At 51.8% G+C, this 16,321-nt stretch overlaps 1 protein-coding gene across 1 annotated transcript in view; it reads left to right on the top strand.

Annotated features, from left to right (window-relative positions):
- Positions 1-6: 6 nt before the first annotated feature.
- The window catches only part of Kif26b (kinesin family member 26B), a 402,550-nt gene continuing 386,235 nt past the window's right edge, over positions 7-16,321 (top strand). The window contains exons 1-2 of the mRNA XM_060364770.1: positions 7-573; positions 1,213-1,614. Coding sequence (XP_060220753.1) covers positions 463-573; positions 1,213-1,614 — 513 coding nt within the window. The 5' untranslated portion in view covers positions 7-462. The remainder of the gene's footprint in view (positions 574-1,212; positions 1,615-16,321) is intronic.

Below are 16,321 nucleotides of genomic sequence, written 5' to 3' on the forward strand. Positions count from 1 at the left end.
CGCATATTGGCTCGGCGACACGCCGAGGCTCCTCCCCGAGTCTGGAGCCTTATATTTTGGGGAGAATTTCTTTGAACTCAGTTAGAGAGCTCGGGGAAGGAGGCGAGTTCCCACCGCCGGCTCGGCTGGGCGAGGGCTCGCCCACCTTCCCGGCAGCCGCCCCGCGCCCTCGGCGGCCCCGCCGGAGGAGACCGCGCCGCTCCGGCAGCAGGGGGATGCCAGCGGTCTGGATGTGACCGCGAAGGCAGGACGCGCGGCTGCAGGCGGCAGAGACATGAAGGAACCCATTATCTGAGAGCCACCCGCCGCCCCGGCCCTCCCTGCCCGTTGGCGCTGTCACTTCGGGGGTCCGTTTGCTTTTATTCTTCCCCCCCTCCTTCCCGCCCCCCCTCCAGAGACCTTGACTTGAGGACCGACCCCCGCCACCGGCGGGGACGCCTTCGGGGTCGGCAGGCCCTGTGGATGCAGCCTGGCGGGAGCGTTTGGACCCTGTCCTCCGGAGGAGCCACCATGAATTCGGTGGCTGGGAATAAAGAGAGGCTTGCGGTCTCCAGCCGGGGCAAGAGATACGGGGTGAGTTTTGCGGCCGCGGCCGCGCGGACGTGCGTTCCCGGGGACCCACCCGGGCGGGGTAGCCTCGGCTTCCCGGGAGCCGGCGACGGGCGCAGGGTCCCCAGCCCCGGCGGGTCCGCGGGCCGGCGGGGCCGAGCGTGCGTGGAGGCGGGTCCGCGGCTCCCCCGGCTCCGGCCCTCCCCTCCCCAGCACCCCTAACTTTTGCAGAGTTAAGCCAAGGGGGAGCGTCCTCCCCAGGAATTCCTCTGCGGTTCCCCTCAGATCGCTGGCCCGGAGCGGGGGTGGGGGGGGTGGGGGCCTTTTACCCCCGGGACCCGGAGAGCAGACACCCCGAAAGAGCAGACACCCCGAAGTCACCGCCCCCCGCCCCCGGGATGGGATGCTCCAGCACCGTGTGCCTAGGCAATTGCTAGGTGCGGGTGCCGGGGCCGGGAGAGCGGGGCGCTGGCTGTCTGGGGGTTCTGGCGTGAGCTGCGGGGCATCGGCGCCCCGCGAGCCCTTTTGCCGACCCCCCGGGGGAGGGCACCGGTGTGCGGTGACGCCGGCGAGGGTGGGATGGAGGCCGAGGGGGGGCGGGCCGGCGCGGGCCCCGGGCGCCGGGGGCCCGGCGGGGCCTGACGCCGCGCGTCTCTCCCGCAGGTCGGCGAAGCGTGCTCGCCCACCAAGCCCGCCGCGCCCTTCTCTCCCGAGAGCTGGTACCGCAAGGCGTACGAGGAGTCGCGCGCGGGGAACCGGCCCACTCCCGAGGGCGCGGGCTCCGCGCTCGGCTCGTCCGGGACCCCGTCCCCGGGCTCGGGCACCTCGTCCCCGAGCTCCTTCACCGGCTCCCCGGGCCCCGCGTCCCCGGGCATCGGTACCAGCTCGCCGGGCTCCCTGGGCGGCTCGCCGGGCTTCGGCACCGGCTCCCCCGGCTCGGGCAGCGGCGGCGGCTCCTCCCCCGGCTCGGACCGCGGCGTCTGGTGCGAGAACTGCAACGCCCGCTTGGTGGAGCTCAAGAGGCAGGCTCTCAAGTTGCTGCTGCCGGGACCCCTCCCGGGCAAGGTGAGCCGCGGCGGGGTGCTCGCGGGGAGCTGCGCCCCCCTCAGGATGCTGCCTGCAGGCCCCTGGCTGAGCCCCGGGCCTCGCGGCGCAGGAGGGTGCCCCCAGGGCGTTTGCCCTGCCGTTCTCCCCGCCCGCTGGGCGAGCCTGCAGCAGCGGGCTAAAGGGGGCGGTAAAAGCCAGCTGCTGGGAGGTGCAGCCTCTCAGGGCTCACGCGTGGCCCACCTTCCCTGCACCGCAGAAACCCATTTTCCGAAGCCAGCATTTCTCCCTGAACACTCCATGTGGCTGCATTAGGAGGGTTAAGAGGTGGCTCGCTCTGAGAGCTGAGTTACAGCCCGACCTGCCCCTGCGCTTATTTAATAGGCGACGTTGGTTCCTCCATAGCAGCCCCTTGGTTCCTCCATAGCAGCCCCGTCTGCACGGTGTGACCGGCCCGGGGCCCCCGGAGCGGAACACAATGCTGTTGTGTTTGCACAGTTGGGCCCAAGTACTATAACATGACAATATTTACTCTTCCACTTCAAAGAGTTTTTTAAAAAATCAGTGGTTAGAGAGAAACGTCAAGAAAACAGTGACTGGCTGTGGAGGCGGCCGACACAGTGCAATGGCATTGTCTGGTTTATTTTTCTGTGACTTTTGAAATGAAGTATTGTGATTTTGAATAGCGGAGTTTAGGAGTAACCGCATCTGCTTATACACATACGCAAACACACACACACACACACACACACACACACACACACACACACACACGTGTTTTCTATGCCAGGGTTCAATTGCACAGACTGCTGTAAAATTTAAAATGTGAAAAAAAAAATCACCACCAGGAGAATTGGTTTTATAAATCTAGAACTTATCTCAAGGGTAATTAGCTCTCGGTTATTGTCAGTTTGGCATTTCTGTAGTTCCATCATTAATCCTCCAGGACATCCCAAGAGTAAATCTCAGGGTGAGGAGCCTTTCTTGGCCTTGCATGCCACATTGCCCTGATTTAACACCTTTTCCTAACTTATTTTCTATTTTTTTTTTTTTTGTAATCAATATTTCCCGATTGTCCACCCAGTTCAAAGTACAGCCCTGAAGACAGCAGGAGGCTGTGCTTGTCCACAGAGAGCTTGTCCTCCGGTGGACCCACAGCCCATCATGCATTCCCATTCCTGTTCAGGGTCGCCAGGAGTGGAGGGTGGACGGGGTGAGGGAGACACACCTTGGAGAGAGCCCGGTGTCTGAGGTGTGACAGTGGCCGATCTTTGTCATCCTCATCAGTTGTGGGCCACCAAAATCATCTCAGAACATCCTTGAGGCCACGTGCTCTGAGGGGCTTTGTGTCGTTGTTTGAACGCTCCTTGTGCACAAGTGAAGAAGCACCAAGTCCTGTCCCCCCAAAAAGGCAGGGGTGAAGGAATACGGGCAGGAAGAAACAAAGGTTGAAGCTTAACCACATGCTTGGTGATTTATGGGGTCGTGCGACAGCCCGGGCCTTTGTTTTTGTTGAGGCCACCTGGAAAATTCATTTCACACCGCTTGGGAGGCAGTGCAGTGCGCGCGCTGGTTGTATTTATCGGCTGAAATTAAAGTGGTGCTGTGAAGCTGATCATATCGTAGAGGGAGGTGATGGCTCCAGACGCAGGACCGGATGTACCAAGTCTCAGTGCTCTACTGACCCAGGGGAGGAGGGCTGTGAGTCATGGGGATGGTCAGTGACCGAGTGAGCATTTGAATGTCACGCACAGTGGCCGGAGCTGCTTCAAGACACAGCATTAGGTACAAGGGAGCTTGCAGGGTTTAGCCGGCCATCAGGGTGCTTTGGGTTAGCTCATTGCTGGTAAGCGAGAGATGGAGCCTTAATTTTCACTACCTACCGATTGTCTTTGGGCATGATAACTTTAGGGGTGCGTGTAGGTGTTCAGCATTGTCACCCTCTAATTAGATGCAATTTCCATAACATCTTTAATCTTTGCAGCGTTTCAGCCAAACAAATGCCAAGTCCTCTGGTGTCCCATGCATGGCGGGCCCTGTCCATTGGAGACAAGGCATTTCTTATCCTCAGAGCTGGATTTATGAGTAAACTGTATGAGTGTTGATTTACGAGCAAAACCTCTGTAGCCTGCAGGCGCTGAAAGAGTTAAGTTTCGGGAGAACAAGGGATGTCATTGTGACCCCAACATGTAATTTGCCCTGGAGAACAAGAGTCTGGGAAGATAAAGACATGTTTTTGAGGGATAATTAGCAAAAATCATCTTCATAATTCACTTAAGATGCTTAGCCGTATTTGGGGAATACTTTCACAAATAGAGTATTAAACCGTATTAGGTAGAATGAAAAGCCTTTCTATAGCCATTCAAAAGTCAAAGGCAGAAAAGCATGTCCTGAAATCTGTTACTGAAGAATGGATTTGGTTTTGGTTCTTCTTGTTCCACTGATTTATCTTGCAATATTAGTGAGTCAGTTTTCTCATTTTAAATACATTTTATCAATTCTTTAGAGTTTCACCCAATTTCTAACTTTCCCACTAACTCAGCAGTGGGAAGCAGGGAAGGTTTGAAAGTGCTTCCATTCTTCAGGGAAAACCATAACACTGACATTTATCTACGAGACAATATCCTTGAGCTATACGGTGTATGGGATTTGGGGGTTTTGTTGGAAGGCACTGCCCTCGTTCAGGTTTTAATTAGATGAGCTCACGTCTTCATCACTGCGCTATCATATGGCTTCCCTCTCCCTGCTCATCTGCAGGTAGCTGAGTTCCCCTCGGTTTATTTTGGGAATGTGGGGTGAGCAGAGGTGATAAGGTATTGGACCATCTCTGTAGGGTCATCCGGTTGTCCTATCAAATTGATGACCGGCTCTGGTGCTCTGAGGGTTTCCGCCTGAGTCTGTGACCACTGGAAGACTGGGCTTCTAGCTTCAGGGTAGACCAGCTGTATGGCCACTGGGGGACAGGGCTTCGTGCGAGACCATGATGTGACTTGGGTGTAGCCAGTAATGGGGTGAGTGGTGATAATGTTGACAGAGACAAGAAATGTAGAGCGAAAGGTGGTGGTGGTGATACTTAGAGTGAAAGGTGGTGGTGGTGATACTTGGGGTTTTCTAGAGAGGAGATCAAGAGTGGAGGCAGGTCCAGTCATTAGACAGATTGTTGCTTGGACTCTCAAGACCCCGGGGGTGACGACTCCGCTCTGAATTCATCCTCTTAAAAGCAACTTACCTGAGCAAGGAGATGTGTGATCCTGGGGTCGGGCTGTAAAACCTGCTGATTGACTTTTACTACCTCAGTGAGAAAGCGCCTGTCAGTTTATACCTTTTCTCCTTCAGCGCTGCTCGGTGGAAGTGCTCAGAGAAAGCTGAAGGCCGGGTTGTGGAAAAGCGGTGGGCTGTCCTTCCCCCACTGTCGTGTTTCACTGTGTAGATATAAAACATTTCCTACGTCGTGGCAAGAATGTCTTTCCTGTTTTATAGACAGTCAAGGAACCGAGCCAGAAAGAGGGGCCAAGGAATGAATCTCTCCTTTTTTGAGCTAACCTAGATCATTCTGATAGCTATGACAGAAAGCCCAGGGAACATCAGCCCAGAGAAAGTCCCTGGAGTAAGCAGGAATGCTCCAGGTTGGGCAGAGGTTATCCGACATCTGCTCATTTCCATACCAATAAAGAAAAAATCTCTTATGTAAAAGAAAGGTCCAGAGCTATGGTCCTATCTGATTCTTTTTTTCCCTCAGTCACATATTCTGAGTCCATGTATGCCCCAGAAATATCAGCAAGATTAGCCAGACGGCCTGAGAGGGGTGACCAGGAATCACAGAGATGAAAGAAAAGAATGTGTGCCAGGGGTTAAAACCACCAGCCGTGGACTCGAAATAGCCAGAGCCCGAGGGAGTCTAGACGTGGGGAGATAGAAATAAATATTTCTGTATTTTCCCAGTTCCAAAAGAGGAAGGAGTATGAAAAATAACTCTATGTCAAAGTCCTCCCAAAGCCATTGTAGCAGGCTGCGTAGATAAAATAGACTTTACATGTAAAATATTTACTAATTATGAAGGAATTCCAGACAAATTCCCCTCACTCTAAGAACACATGTTTAAAAAGCATCTTTAGAATCCTTTTCATTTTGAAGGCATTTAAAAAGTGTTTCCTTACTGGGGGCTGGAGTGATGATGGCTTCGTGTTTAAGAGCACTGGCTGCTCTTCCAGAGGATGGGGGTTCAATTTTCAGCACCCTCAAGATGGCTCATGACTATCTGTAGCTCCAGTTCCAGGGGCTTCAACCCCCTTCTGGCTCTGCAGGCATAAAACATGCAAGTAGCACACAGACATACACGCAAACCTCCCCCCCCATTTTCAAGAATTTCATACTCGTGCAGAGTGAAATACGATCATGATTACCTCCCATTACCATCCAGTTCCTTTCCTCTCCCATCCTAAATCCATGCCCTCTTTTGTTTTCTGATAACCACTAAGTCTAGTCAGTGCCGCCCATATGTACAGGGGTTTGGGGCATCCATCAGAATGGAAACCAGTGGCCACATTCTCAAAAGAGCAAAGAATGCTTCTCCCTTCCCCAGCTACCATCCACTGCCAACAGCTCCTCAGTATGGGGGCGAGGGAAGCCCCGAGACCATCTTCCCCGATTGATGCCCGAGGTTTGACCGTCTCGGTCTTGTGCAGGGTCTGTGCAGGTAACCACAGCTGGCCCGTGTTCATGTTGTAACAGCCATCTCCGGAAGAGAGCATTTCACGGTACCCCTCCTCATTCCTCGTCCTCTGGCTCTTTGATATTAAAGAACAGCTGACACATAGCAGCGGTGATGAAAACATCCTGCAGCATTTATCATTGAAAGCCTCCCAAACCATCTCCAGAGTTTATAAAAACATTCCCAGGGGAGACAGGCGAACGGCAGTCTCTTCCTCGGCTACATTTCATTTTGCCAGACATCTAAGTGTGGAACCAAGTGCGGTCAGTTTTTGGAGTGGCTTAATTCATTTGAAAACCTCCCTGACTGGTGATCATTTCTTCCCCATTCATTCTAGACAAGATTATTGCATTAGAAACGTGATTTTTTAAATGGCCGGCTGCGGCTGGTGGTCTGTCCATGTTTGGAATGATTAAGTCAGTTAAAGTTTAGGTCGGTTACTCTTTGGTGTTAAGTCACGGATTGTGCCAATCATCAGCCAATAACAAGGTGACGAGAGCAATGACGGATGATTGACAGCGACTGTCTGTGTGTGCCAAGTGTTGTGCTAAGACTGACAGTCTCATAGCAAAATAAATTTGTGTGGGACTTCTTTGTCTTGGAGTTACAGGTGTTTATTGTGGTTATTATCGTCAGTCTCACACACACACATGCACACAGATACTCACACATGCATATAACACACAGAGAATAGGGGAATCCAACCTCGTTTCCTCCCACGGCCCCTGAGGGTCACACTGTTAGAATAACAAGCTGGGGATTGCTACTTGAGCATGGTAGTTTTTGGGCTTGCAGATGGCAGGTTCATGTTGGGGCCAGGAAAATGGAAATACACATCTCTGCCAAGGTCCTGAGGTACTGTTTCAGTTGGAGCATCAGGGGCTTGGAGAAGTAACGTCCGGTGCTCTGCCTTCACCTTGTTGATCTGCGGAGGCGCCATCCTGACCCAAGAGAAGGAGCATTCAGGGACATTCAGGGCCACATACATGGAGCTCTAGCCTCCCCTGCCACCCAGATCCCGGAGATTACAAGCTGGCTTGTGGTGGGGCATCTCTTCTCCCTTTTCAGCCTCATTTTACCATTGTCTGCTCACAGGCCCCCTTTCTTCATAACCTGTTGAGTGGTCCTGCTGGGTCAAGGAGCTCCATGTAGAATGGGCGCTCCGTTGATCTTTCTCACTTCTGGGTACCAGTTGGAAGGAGTCCATGTTTACAGACACTGGTAGAGGTGCCGACGGATGGGGTACATCTGTGTTCCTAAGTTATGTTTGGAATATTTATCAAAATATCATGTCAGTTTGCATCCACCATCCTTCTGGCTGTTGTCTTTGGACCTTCTCCAGAACCCCTATGGAGAAAAATGGCCTCCGAATCCCAAGCAGAAAGGCATCTATCTCATAGGAATTCTCTTTACTTCCTTAATTATTTTTTATTTTTTATTTTTTTTGCTTTTGAAAGTGTTCATTTAGCCCAGGTTGGTCTTGAACTCACTCTGTAGCTAAGAGCTATACTTACCAGACATGTTGCAAAACTTTTTAAAATCATTAAGATGGTATAGAGTTGGTACGCAGGAAGCAGGAAAATAGAGGAATGACCTGAGGACAACTGGAAAATTGGTTCATGACAGTAGTGGTGGGAAAATGGGTGTTTTAATAGAAGGTTTTGGAGCCAGTCACAGTGGCGCTGTGATCCCAGCATGCAGAGAGGCAGAGGCAGGCAGAGCTCTGTGAGTTCACGGCTAGCCTGGTCTACAAAGTGAGTCCAGGACAGCCACAGCTACACTAAGAAATCCTGTCCCGAAAAACCAAATAAATAGATAAATAAATAAAAACGGTTTTGGGAAAACGGAATAGAGAGAGCTATTTAGGAAAACATGAAATTGACCTATACTGTTCACTATATACCCAGAAGATCTCCCAAAGGGCCAGAGACCTAACTAATAAATAGTGTATAGCTACATACATATGCCCACAAGCTCAGCGCTTTCCAAGCAAACATTGCTCCGAGGTTGCCATTTTATTTAGTGCTTTGTGTTGTGTCCATGTGTGGGTGTGGGGGAGGGTCAAGGTCAAGGTTGGGTGTCTTCCTCAGCCTCTCTCCAACTTAGTTTGTGAGCCAGGATCTCTCAGTCTAAACGTCACCACCTCTGCTCGACTGACACTGGCCGCCACACCCCAAAGATCCCCCTGACTCTGCCTCCCAGGCCGGAGATTACAGACATGTGCCACTGTGCCTGGAGGTTTTCCATGGGTGCTGGGTGCTGCCTGGAGCCGTTCACAGTTTTCGGTTAGAGACAGGCACTTGGGGATCACAGGTGTAAAGGTTTTGCTGTTGAGGGTGGGAATGGCCAAGTGTAACCCAGCTGGTTTGAGTTCTCTAGAGCATAGGGTTCAGTGATCCAGTGGGTCCAGCCAGGGTCTCTAGAGTGGATCTGGAGGTGGAGACATGGACCTGGCAGTTGTCACCAGGGCATCATCTGGGATGCCCAGATGATGTGAGCTCTGTGTATATGGGGTGGGCACGTTAGCAAACTGAGCATGAAACATAAGCATTGGCACTGAAGGGACAGGAAGCCCACGGGATCAAGAAGGCAGACCAGGTCAGAAAAGAGGGAGCCAAAACAAGGGAGACCATCCAGCGCCATGGACACCAAACAGCAGGAGTGTTAGGGAGCAGGGTGATAGCAAGCCCGGAGAGGTGAAGGGATCAAGGAGGCAGGGGCTGAGGTGTCCACGGAGTTTCAAAGTCCACGAAACTTTCCAAAAAGGAGGTTCTTGGAAATCGTGGCATGAGCAATTTCCGGCGTTGTGGAGAGAGATAGTCAAGGTCAGGGTGTCCAACAGTGGACGGAGAGCTGGGGTTTTCTGAGGCTGCGCCAATGGGAGGTAACAATGGGAGGGTGCCAAGACCTGGACTCAGCGGGCTCAGCAGCTGGGGACGCGCTGCTTGGTTTGGGTTTTGGAACTTGGCAATTCTGCCCAACAGTGTGTTGCCAGGACTGTGCCGCTCAGGTTGCAGTGAGGACCGAGTGACTGTGAGAAAATACTGGCTCTCGCTTCGTGCTATTATTCCGGTGACTTTCCACATAGAGTTGAATACGACGAAAACCCATCTCCCCACCCCGGTCCCTCCTCTCCTTCTGCCGCTTAATGGCCAGACAACAAAATGGAGAAAAGAGAGACGGCACTGGAGAGAATGCAGCCCGTCAGCTCTCCTGCCATCTCTTCATCTCCAAGTCAGAGAAACCTCTCATAGTGTTCATCATTCTGTGGGTGTGTGATTCCCCCGCATCATTTCAGGTGCCCGTGGTTGAGGGTGGCTCCTCCTTTTGGCCCAGTTGCCATGAACATGGATCGGGAAGCTTCGCCACAGATGGAAATCCCTCCCCGGGGAGCTGTGAGTCCCCCAGGGAGGGGCGCGAGAGTGGCTTTTGGCATTGCGGGCCCTGGTGAATGAAGGAGGACAGATTTCCTTCGTCGACTGCGCGTGCCGTGTGCAGATCCGCGCGGAACCAGGAATTCGGCTTATCTCTCCAATCCAGTTTTATCTTTCTCAGACAGTTTTCTTTGCAGTTCTACTTTGCTGATTCTGTCGCATTGATTCCAGCCAGACCCTGTGAAGACGGCTGGAAATAGAGACGGTGCCCTCCCCCACTCGGCAGCATTTTCCACACTGGTGGCAGCTGGGAGACAGAGTGGACAGGGAAGTCAGGGCGGGCGCCTGGAAGCCCTGATAGAAAGGGAGGGCCTGCTCTGAATGCCACAGACTGGAAGGCTGTGGGCAGAGCAAGCATGAACCGTGTCTGAGGGTGTCGAGGGTGCCAGGGTGCTGTGTCTGCAGCTCGTGGGATTTTTCAGTCAGCATCCCGCTTGCTGTTTGGTACTGTTGCTGACCGCCAAGGTTTGGTAAAGCCGTTTTAGCTCCCCACAGGACACGCTTCTCAGATCCCTGATGGCGCTTACACACAAATTTCTGTTTTTAAATTATTTCGTTTGAAGCCACGAACTGTGAGTTAACAAAGCTGAAACCTGCTCTTCAAAATATAGATTTTTTAACGTAATGATTCTTTTTATCTCATTTGAGTGATGTCTGAGATTTGTAATTGCTTAGTGGAGGAATTTTTTCTTCTAGGCAAACACAGTAGCTTAGGGTATTGAGGTGCATGTGGGTGTGTGCAAGCGCGTGTGTGTAATTCTATCCTTTAGTCAGCTGTGATGAGCAGCCATGCCTCCTCAGAAATGCGGTCAACTTATATCCAGTGGCTACTTTTGAGGAATAGTGACTACCTCCCTCCCCCAACTGCAGGCAATGGGGTGACCTCATGCAATGGGAGGTCTCATGCAAGGGGGGACCTCTTCACTAAGTGACAAGAAGCCAAAAGAGAAAAGAGCGGCGGCCAAGAGCTGTTGGGCTAGTTGACTAAAAGATTATTCAGAGAATAAGCTGTGAGATTTGGAGGGCCCACTACCAGCCACCGCTGTTCAAGAAAGACAACCTGCCGGTTCAGTTGTGTGTTTGGAGTGAGTGGCCTAAGTACCAGAGGTGCATACAGTCCCAGCTAGTTAGGTGAACTGGATTGTCTGGTAGCCAAGGTACAACCTGGCTTCCAGCATAGTTAGCATTTGGGACCTTAGGATAGTTTGATGTATCTCTGTCTCTGTCTTTCTGTCTCTTTCTCTTCCCTACCCTCTCTCCCTTCTTTGCTTTCTTCCTCTTCTTCTTCCTCTTTATTTTCCTCTTCCCTCTTTTGGTGTTGGGCATCAAATCCATGACCTCTGAATACTGGGCAACTTCAGGATGGGAGTCAGCAGTATTCCCTCCCAAGTCCCTCCCAAGTCCACGAGTCTCCACAAACCTAGAGAGAGGCCCTCAGACTTCCTGAAGTTCATGTCAGCCCTCACCTTCCAGGGCAGGCTTTGACACAAGCTTAGATGGAGTTTTGGTTAGGCCAATAGCATAAAGCTGCTTAGTAAGCTGCCGTGCTGTGGGAGGCGGGCCCAGTGGTTACCATTGGTGAAAGTGCCCAGAGACTGACGTGGTTGTCCTGTTTCTTTTGGTGCTGGGCACAGAACCCAGGGCTTCACATATGCTGACCACACACGCTACCACTGTCGCTCGTCCCCAGCCCTGTCTTGCCTGCTCTCTCTCTCTCTCTCTCTTTCTCTCTCTCTCTCTCTCTCTGTCTGTCTCTCGCTTGCTCACTCTTGTTTGTTTTTTAGGATCTTGCTGTGTAGCCCTGACTGGCCCACTCTGTATAGACAAGGCCCAGTGATCTTCCTGCTAATGCCCCCAACTCCAGAAGGGTGCTGTCCTACCTGACCCTCCCTCTTTTCAGTAAAGCTGTGTGCTCTGTCCTCTGGGCTTGTGAGCAAAATAAACGTGGACAATCAAAAAGACAGTGGATTTTAAGAGATCAGTTTGGTAAGGAGTATTTGAGGGAAAGCCCAGCCTTCGGGACTGTGAAAGGGCAGCTTGTCCTTTCTTAAGAATATCTGCCCTATTGATTAGGATTTAGAAATAATGGGGAGGGGGAGTTTTTTTTCTCTCTCTTGGTAGTTTATGAATGAACATGAGGACTCCAAACACTGGAATCATCAAGTTAAAAGCGCATTTTCCCAGGACTTGCCCCTCTCTTCTGATTGATTGATTGATTGATTGATTGCATCTTCAAATGTCTAGACCCAAGCCACCACTGGTTAGGCCGATATTCGCATATTTACATCCTGCACAACCAGGTCCCTCCTTCAAGCCTCCACGCTGCAGACTGGGGAAGGGACAGTGCATAGCTGCCTTCTGGGTCGTTGAGGTCCGTTCAGGTACTGTCGGTTTGACTTTTCTCCTTTATCACAAAGCTTCCTGGGTAGGCTTCTCCTAACTCCTCTTTCAAACCGGACATTCTGCGTTTTCATCCAGACACAACCGAGGGAGCATGATGTTGAAAGCATGGCCTCATTTGGCTTTTGTGAGCCCAAAGCATGCTGGGGCCTTGAAGTAGGGCTGAGAACATCCCAGGGCAGCAGGAGCTGGGCAAACACGCCTTGTAAGCCCCCACCTTTCCCTGGCATTCTCCGGGAATGCCACACACCTATGACAGTGTGAGCAGAGCAGCCGGGGCTGACGCTTGCTCAGTGTTCTGGCCTATGTGTAACGGGCCCTCCTGTTGTTGATTCTCTCCTTAGCTGCTCTGGATTACTCCCGTCTCCTCTCCCCCTACGTTTATTGATGTAATTAGGTCTGCAGTTTCCAGGGTGCTTTGTGGCCGGCTGTGTGTGGGGTATATGTTTGTGTGTGTGCCTATGTACATGGTTGTGCATGTGAGGTGTGTGTGTGTGTCCTATGTGATAGATATGTGAGGTGTCTGTGATATATGTGTTACGGGGAGATGTATGTGTGTTGTGTGTGTTTGGGTGGAGGTGGTATATGTGGTTTGGATGTGAGATGTGTGTGTGTGTGTGTGTGTGTGTGTGTGTGTGTGTGGTGTGCTTTCAGAGCCCTGAAGGGAGCAGAGAGGTTGGTGACTCAGTAGACATCCTGTCTCAGGCTTCAGATATTGTTAGGCTGAAGGTTTTATTGGAGGTCAAGGCAGCTAATAAAGCGAACCGTGCAGTTAAAAGTGCATTCATCCGAGGCTAGCTGTTGCACAGGCCGAGGGAGGAAGCCAGCGGCAGCTGCAGGTTGGCCTGTGATGGCTTTATAAGCATTTTTTTTTTTTTTTTTTTTTTTTTTTGTAGCCAGGGTGGTAAACTCAATACAAAGGCCTGGTTTTAATATGCCTGATTGGGCCTTCTGCTTCCTGCATGGGACATCCAGCAGAGGAAGGAGACTGAGGGGTTGTGGGCATGTGCGGGGAGTTAATTTATCTTTTTATAGGGTGCTCGTAGCTTCCAGGGCCTCCAGCCATGCTCTTTATGGTGGGTGGGAAGGGGGTGGCAGCTTGCTGGAGGCTTAGGAAGCTTGCATGGCCTTGTGGAGAGGTCCTCGGGCTTCTGGCTGTCCATGGTAGTCTCCACAGAACTTGTTTCTGCTGATATTCTGCCCACCTGTGTCTGTGTCCTGACCCGCACCCACGCATGTCAGGAGTGATCTTTGGGCTTCCTGCTTTGTTTAGATTTCTGTGCATGCGGTGCACATGGTCCCTTTTGAATATTTGAATTCTCTAAAGATTTTTTTTTAACGAAGGAAAGGCTAAACAAACAAACAAACAAAACCAGAACAAACAGTTCCGGGCCAATGGCGGGCAATGAAGCCCAGGCTGGGTGAGGGAAAGCAGCTGGCTGGTGATCTAAGGAGGTGCTATCCTGGTCAGTCGTGCTGGCTTGTTGACATGGTCGTTCATTCCCTTCTCCATCGTAAGGCCAGGCATCTGCGGGCTGGCGCTCTGGGGGTTCTTCAGGACTCTGGCTCAGTCATCAGCTCCCGTCATCACTTGGCCCCTGGCAGAGGAAAGGGATGCAGGGATGCTAACTGGAGGCTTCCAGAAATGGCTCCTAGATACTCCAAAGAGCAACCTTGTCATCACCAGTCAGAAACCGGTGGGGACAGGGACAGTTATTTGGGGCTGCACGATGAAACGTGTGAGCTGGGTGGCTGGCCGAGGGAGGACCACTCATTTCCTTCAGTTCTCAGAACACCTGAGGTCTAGGCACCGGTGGAACCTTGCCTGCTCAGGCTGACCTTTTGCATCACACTTTTTTTTCCTTCTTCTATGTTCTTTCCTGTGGTGGAAAAGACTGGCTTGCTGTTTAGAGTCTCCTTTAAGAGGGCCTAAATTCCCTCTGTGAGAGTTTGGTGGTTTGAATAAGAACGGCCCCCGCAGGCTCATATATTCGAATGCTTAGCCATCAGGGAGTAGCACTACTTGAGAAGGATTGAGAGGCATGGCTTTGCTGGAGGAAGTGTGTCACTGGGAGGGGGCTTGGAGTTTTTAAAAGCCTGAGTCGTAAGTAGCTCTGCCTGTGTGCTGCCATGTTCCCTGCATGATGACAATGGGCTACACCTCTGACTGTAAGCCAGCCTCTAGGAAATGTTTTCTTTTATAAGAGTTGCCTTGGTCATGGTGTCTCTTCACAGCAGTAGAACTATAAGACAGAGCTTCACCACCCCCTCGACATAACCTTTATGCCTTTCTGCTCTCAGTTGAGGGATAGGGATGGTTTGGTTTTCATGTATGACTTTTGGGCGAACATGAACACTCAACCCTCTGCATCCAGCAGAAGACACAGACCCCTCAGGCCACACTGGAGATAGCTCTCATTTTCCCTGCACCGTCTCTGTCCTGTGGTGATAGGATAACACAGGATTGCATCCTAGATGATGGAGAAGAGTCTGGAAGAGCAAGCAGCCTTCTCTTCCATTAGTAGCATTGACACACGTAGGGTCTGGAGGGCGGAGGAGAATGCCACAGATGTCTTTGAGTCTTTCAATGCTGAGCATGAAGCATTCAGGACAGATGACCCACAGGCACGTCAGACACTTTATGTTGGCCAGTACTGAATTCCCTAAGGTTCCCACAGACTCTAGACATTTCTGATCTAAGGTATTGAGATCATCTCGACCTCCTCAGCGCATTTTTGGCTTCAGTTTTACAATCAGAAGCTATCCTTCTCCACTGCACAGGCAGATGTGACTTCTCTCTGTTTTCTGAGACAGGGTTTCTCTGTGCAGCCCTGGCTGTCTTGGACTCGCTTGGTAGACCAAGCTGGCTTCAAACTCACAGCGACACGCCTGCCTCTGCCTCCCTGAGTGCTGCGATTACAGGTGTACGCCACCATACCTGGCTTGGTGTGACGTCTCTTATAGCGACACTTTAAGAAAGGCGGGAATGCGTTGGAGAATAGGCCAGTGTTTGAGTGATCACCTCCCACGCACGAGGCCCTCCGTTCAACCCCCAGTCCCACAAAAGAGGGGCAACAGTTTAGCCGTAGTAGCTGCTCCCCTGAACCCAAAACTCTGTTCACCGCAGTGTCTGTACCTAGCACCCACAAGACTGGGAGGAAATGCACAGGACTGTGTCTTTCTTACCGGCACCAAGACTGAAACACAACATTTACGCCATGAGGGTCAAAGAAACACAGGCCCGGCGGATACAGACAGAAGGAGCGTTGACCCACAGACATTAAAGAAACAGTGGTGTCCTGGGCTCTTCTCAGGAGCACATGCTGGCATGTTTTTAGTAGATCACCGACTTCTCAAATCTTCCTACAAAGGGCAGAGTCACTGTGTTACATTAATTCGAATCAACACTCTAGGTTTATGGTGCTGGCCACCACCGGACTCTCAGTTTCAGTCCCGGATGTCTCATGACCGCAGGACGATGCCTCAGCAGCTGCCAGAGAGGTTGTGACAGAGTGAAGTAGGTGTCAACCGTGCAGAGTGACTTCTGGAGTAGAGAGCCGCCCTCCCAGTAAAGAGAACTTTGCTGTTCTGTAATGTGGCAATTTGGGGCAGGAGCTGGACGCTGATATTTAATGAGTGCCTGCTGTGTGCCAGGCAAAATGTGCTCAGGAGCAACCATTACCAGCCCTGGCAATCGAGGAAACCGAGGTGGAGAGCATTGTATAAAGCTGGAAAGCAGCCGAGGAAAGACTCAGCCTGGACATCAGCTTCAGAGAGCGTGACCCTGGCCGGAGAAGAGCTGTTCCTGTGAACTGCCTGGCCATGCAGCCGTGGCTCAGGAGAGTTAACATGGATTGATCTGATGGCAGGTACCTTAGGAGCAAATCTCTCACAGCCACCCTGTGAGGCTGCTGTTTCACCTTCCCTGCTTGACAGATGAGAAAACTCAGCAAAGTCAAGATGCCGAGGCCAGGATCCGGCAGGAGGCAGGAAGTGGGCTGGGTGGTCCTTGCATGGTGTAGTCTTGCTGCATGGTCCTCATGTCTGCCACCCACTACTTGCTGCCCATTTTGACCCTCATCACAGCCCTTTGGGGAGGGGGCAAAGGGGCATCCCAGATCTGGAGCCAAGAAAGAGGGATACAGGATCACCCTTCCTTCCTTCCTTCCTTCCTTCCTTCCTT

Source organism: Meriones unguiculatus, chromosome 11, assembly GCF_030254825.1.
Source record: "Meriones unguiculatus strain TT.TT164.6M chromosome 11, Bangor_MerUng_6.1, whole genome shotgun sequence".
In the NCBI taxonomy this organism is placed as follows: Eukaryota; Metazoa; Chordata; class Mammalia; order Rodentia; family Muridae; genus Meriones; species Meriones unguiculatus.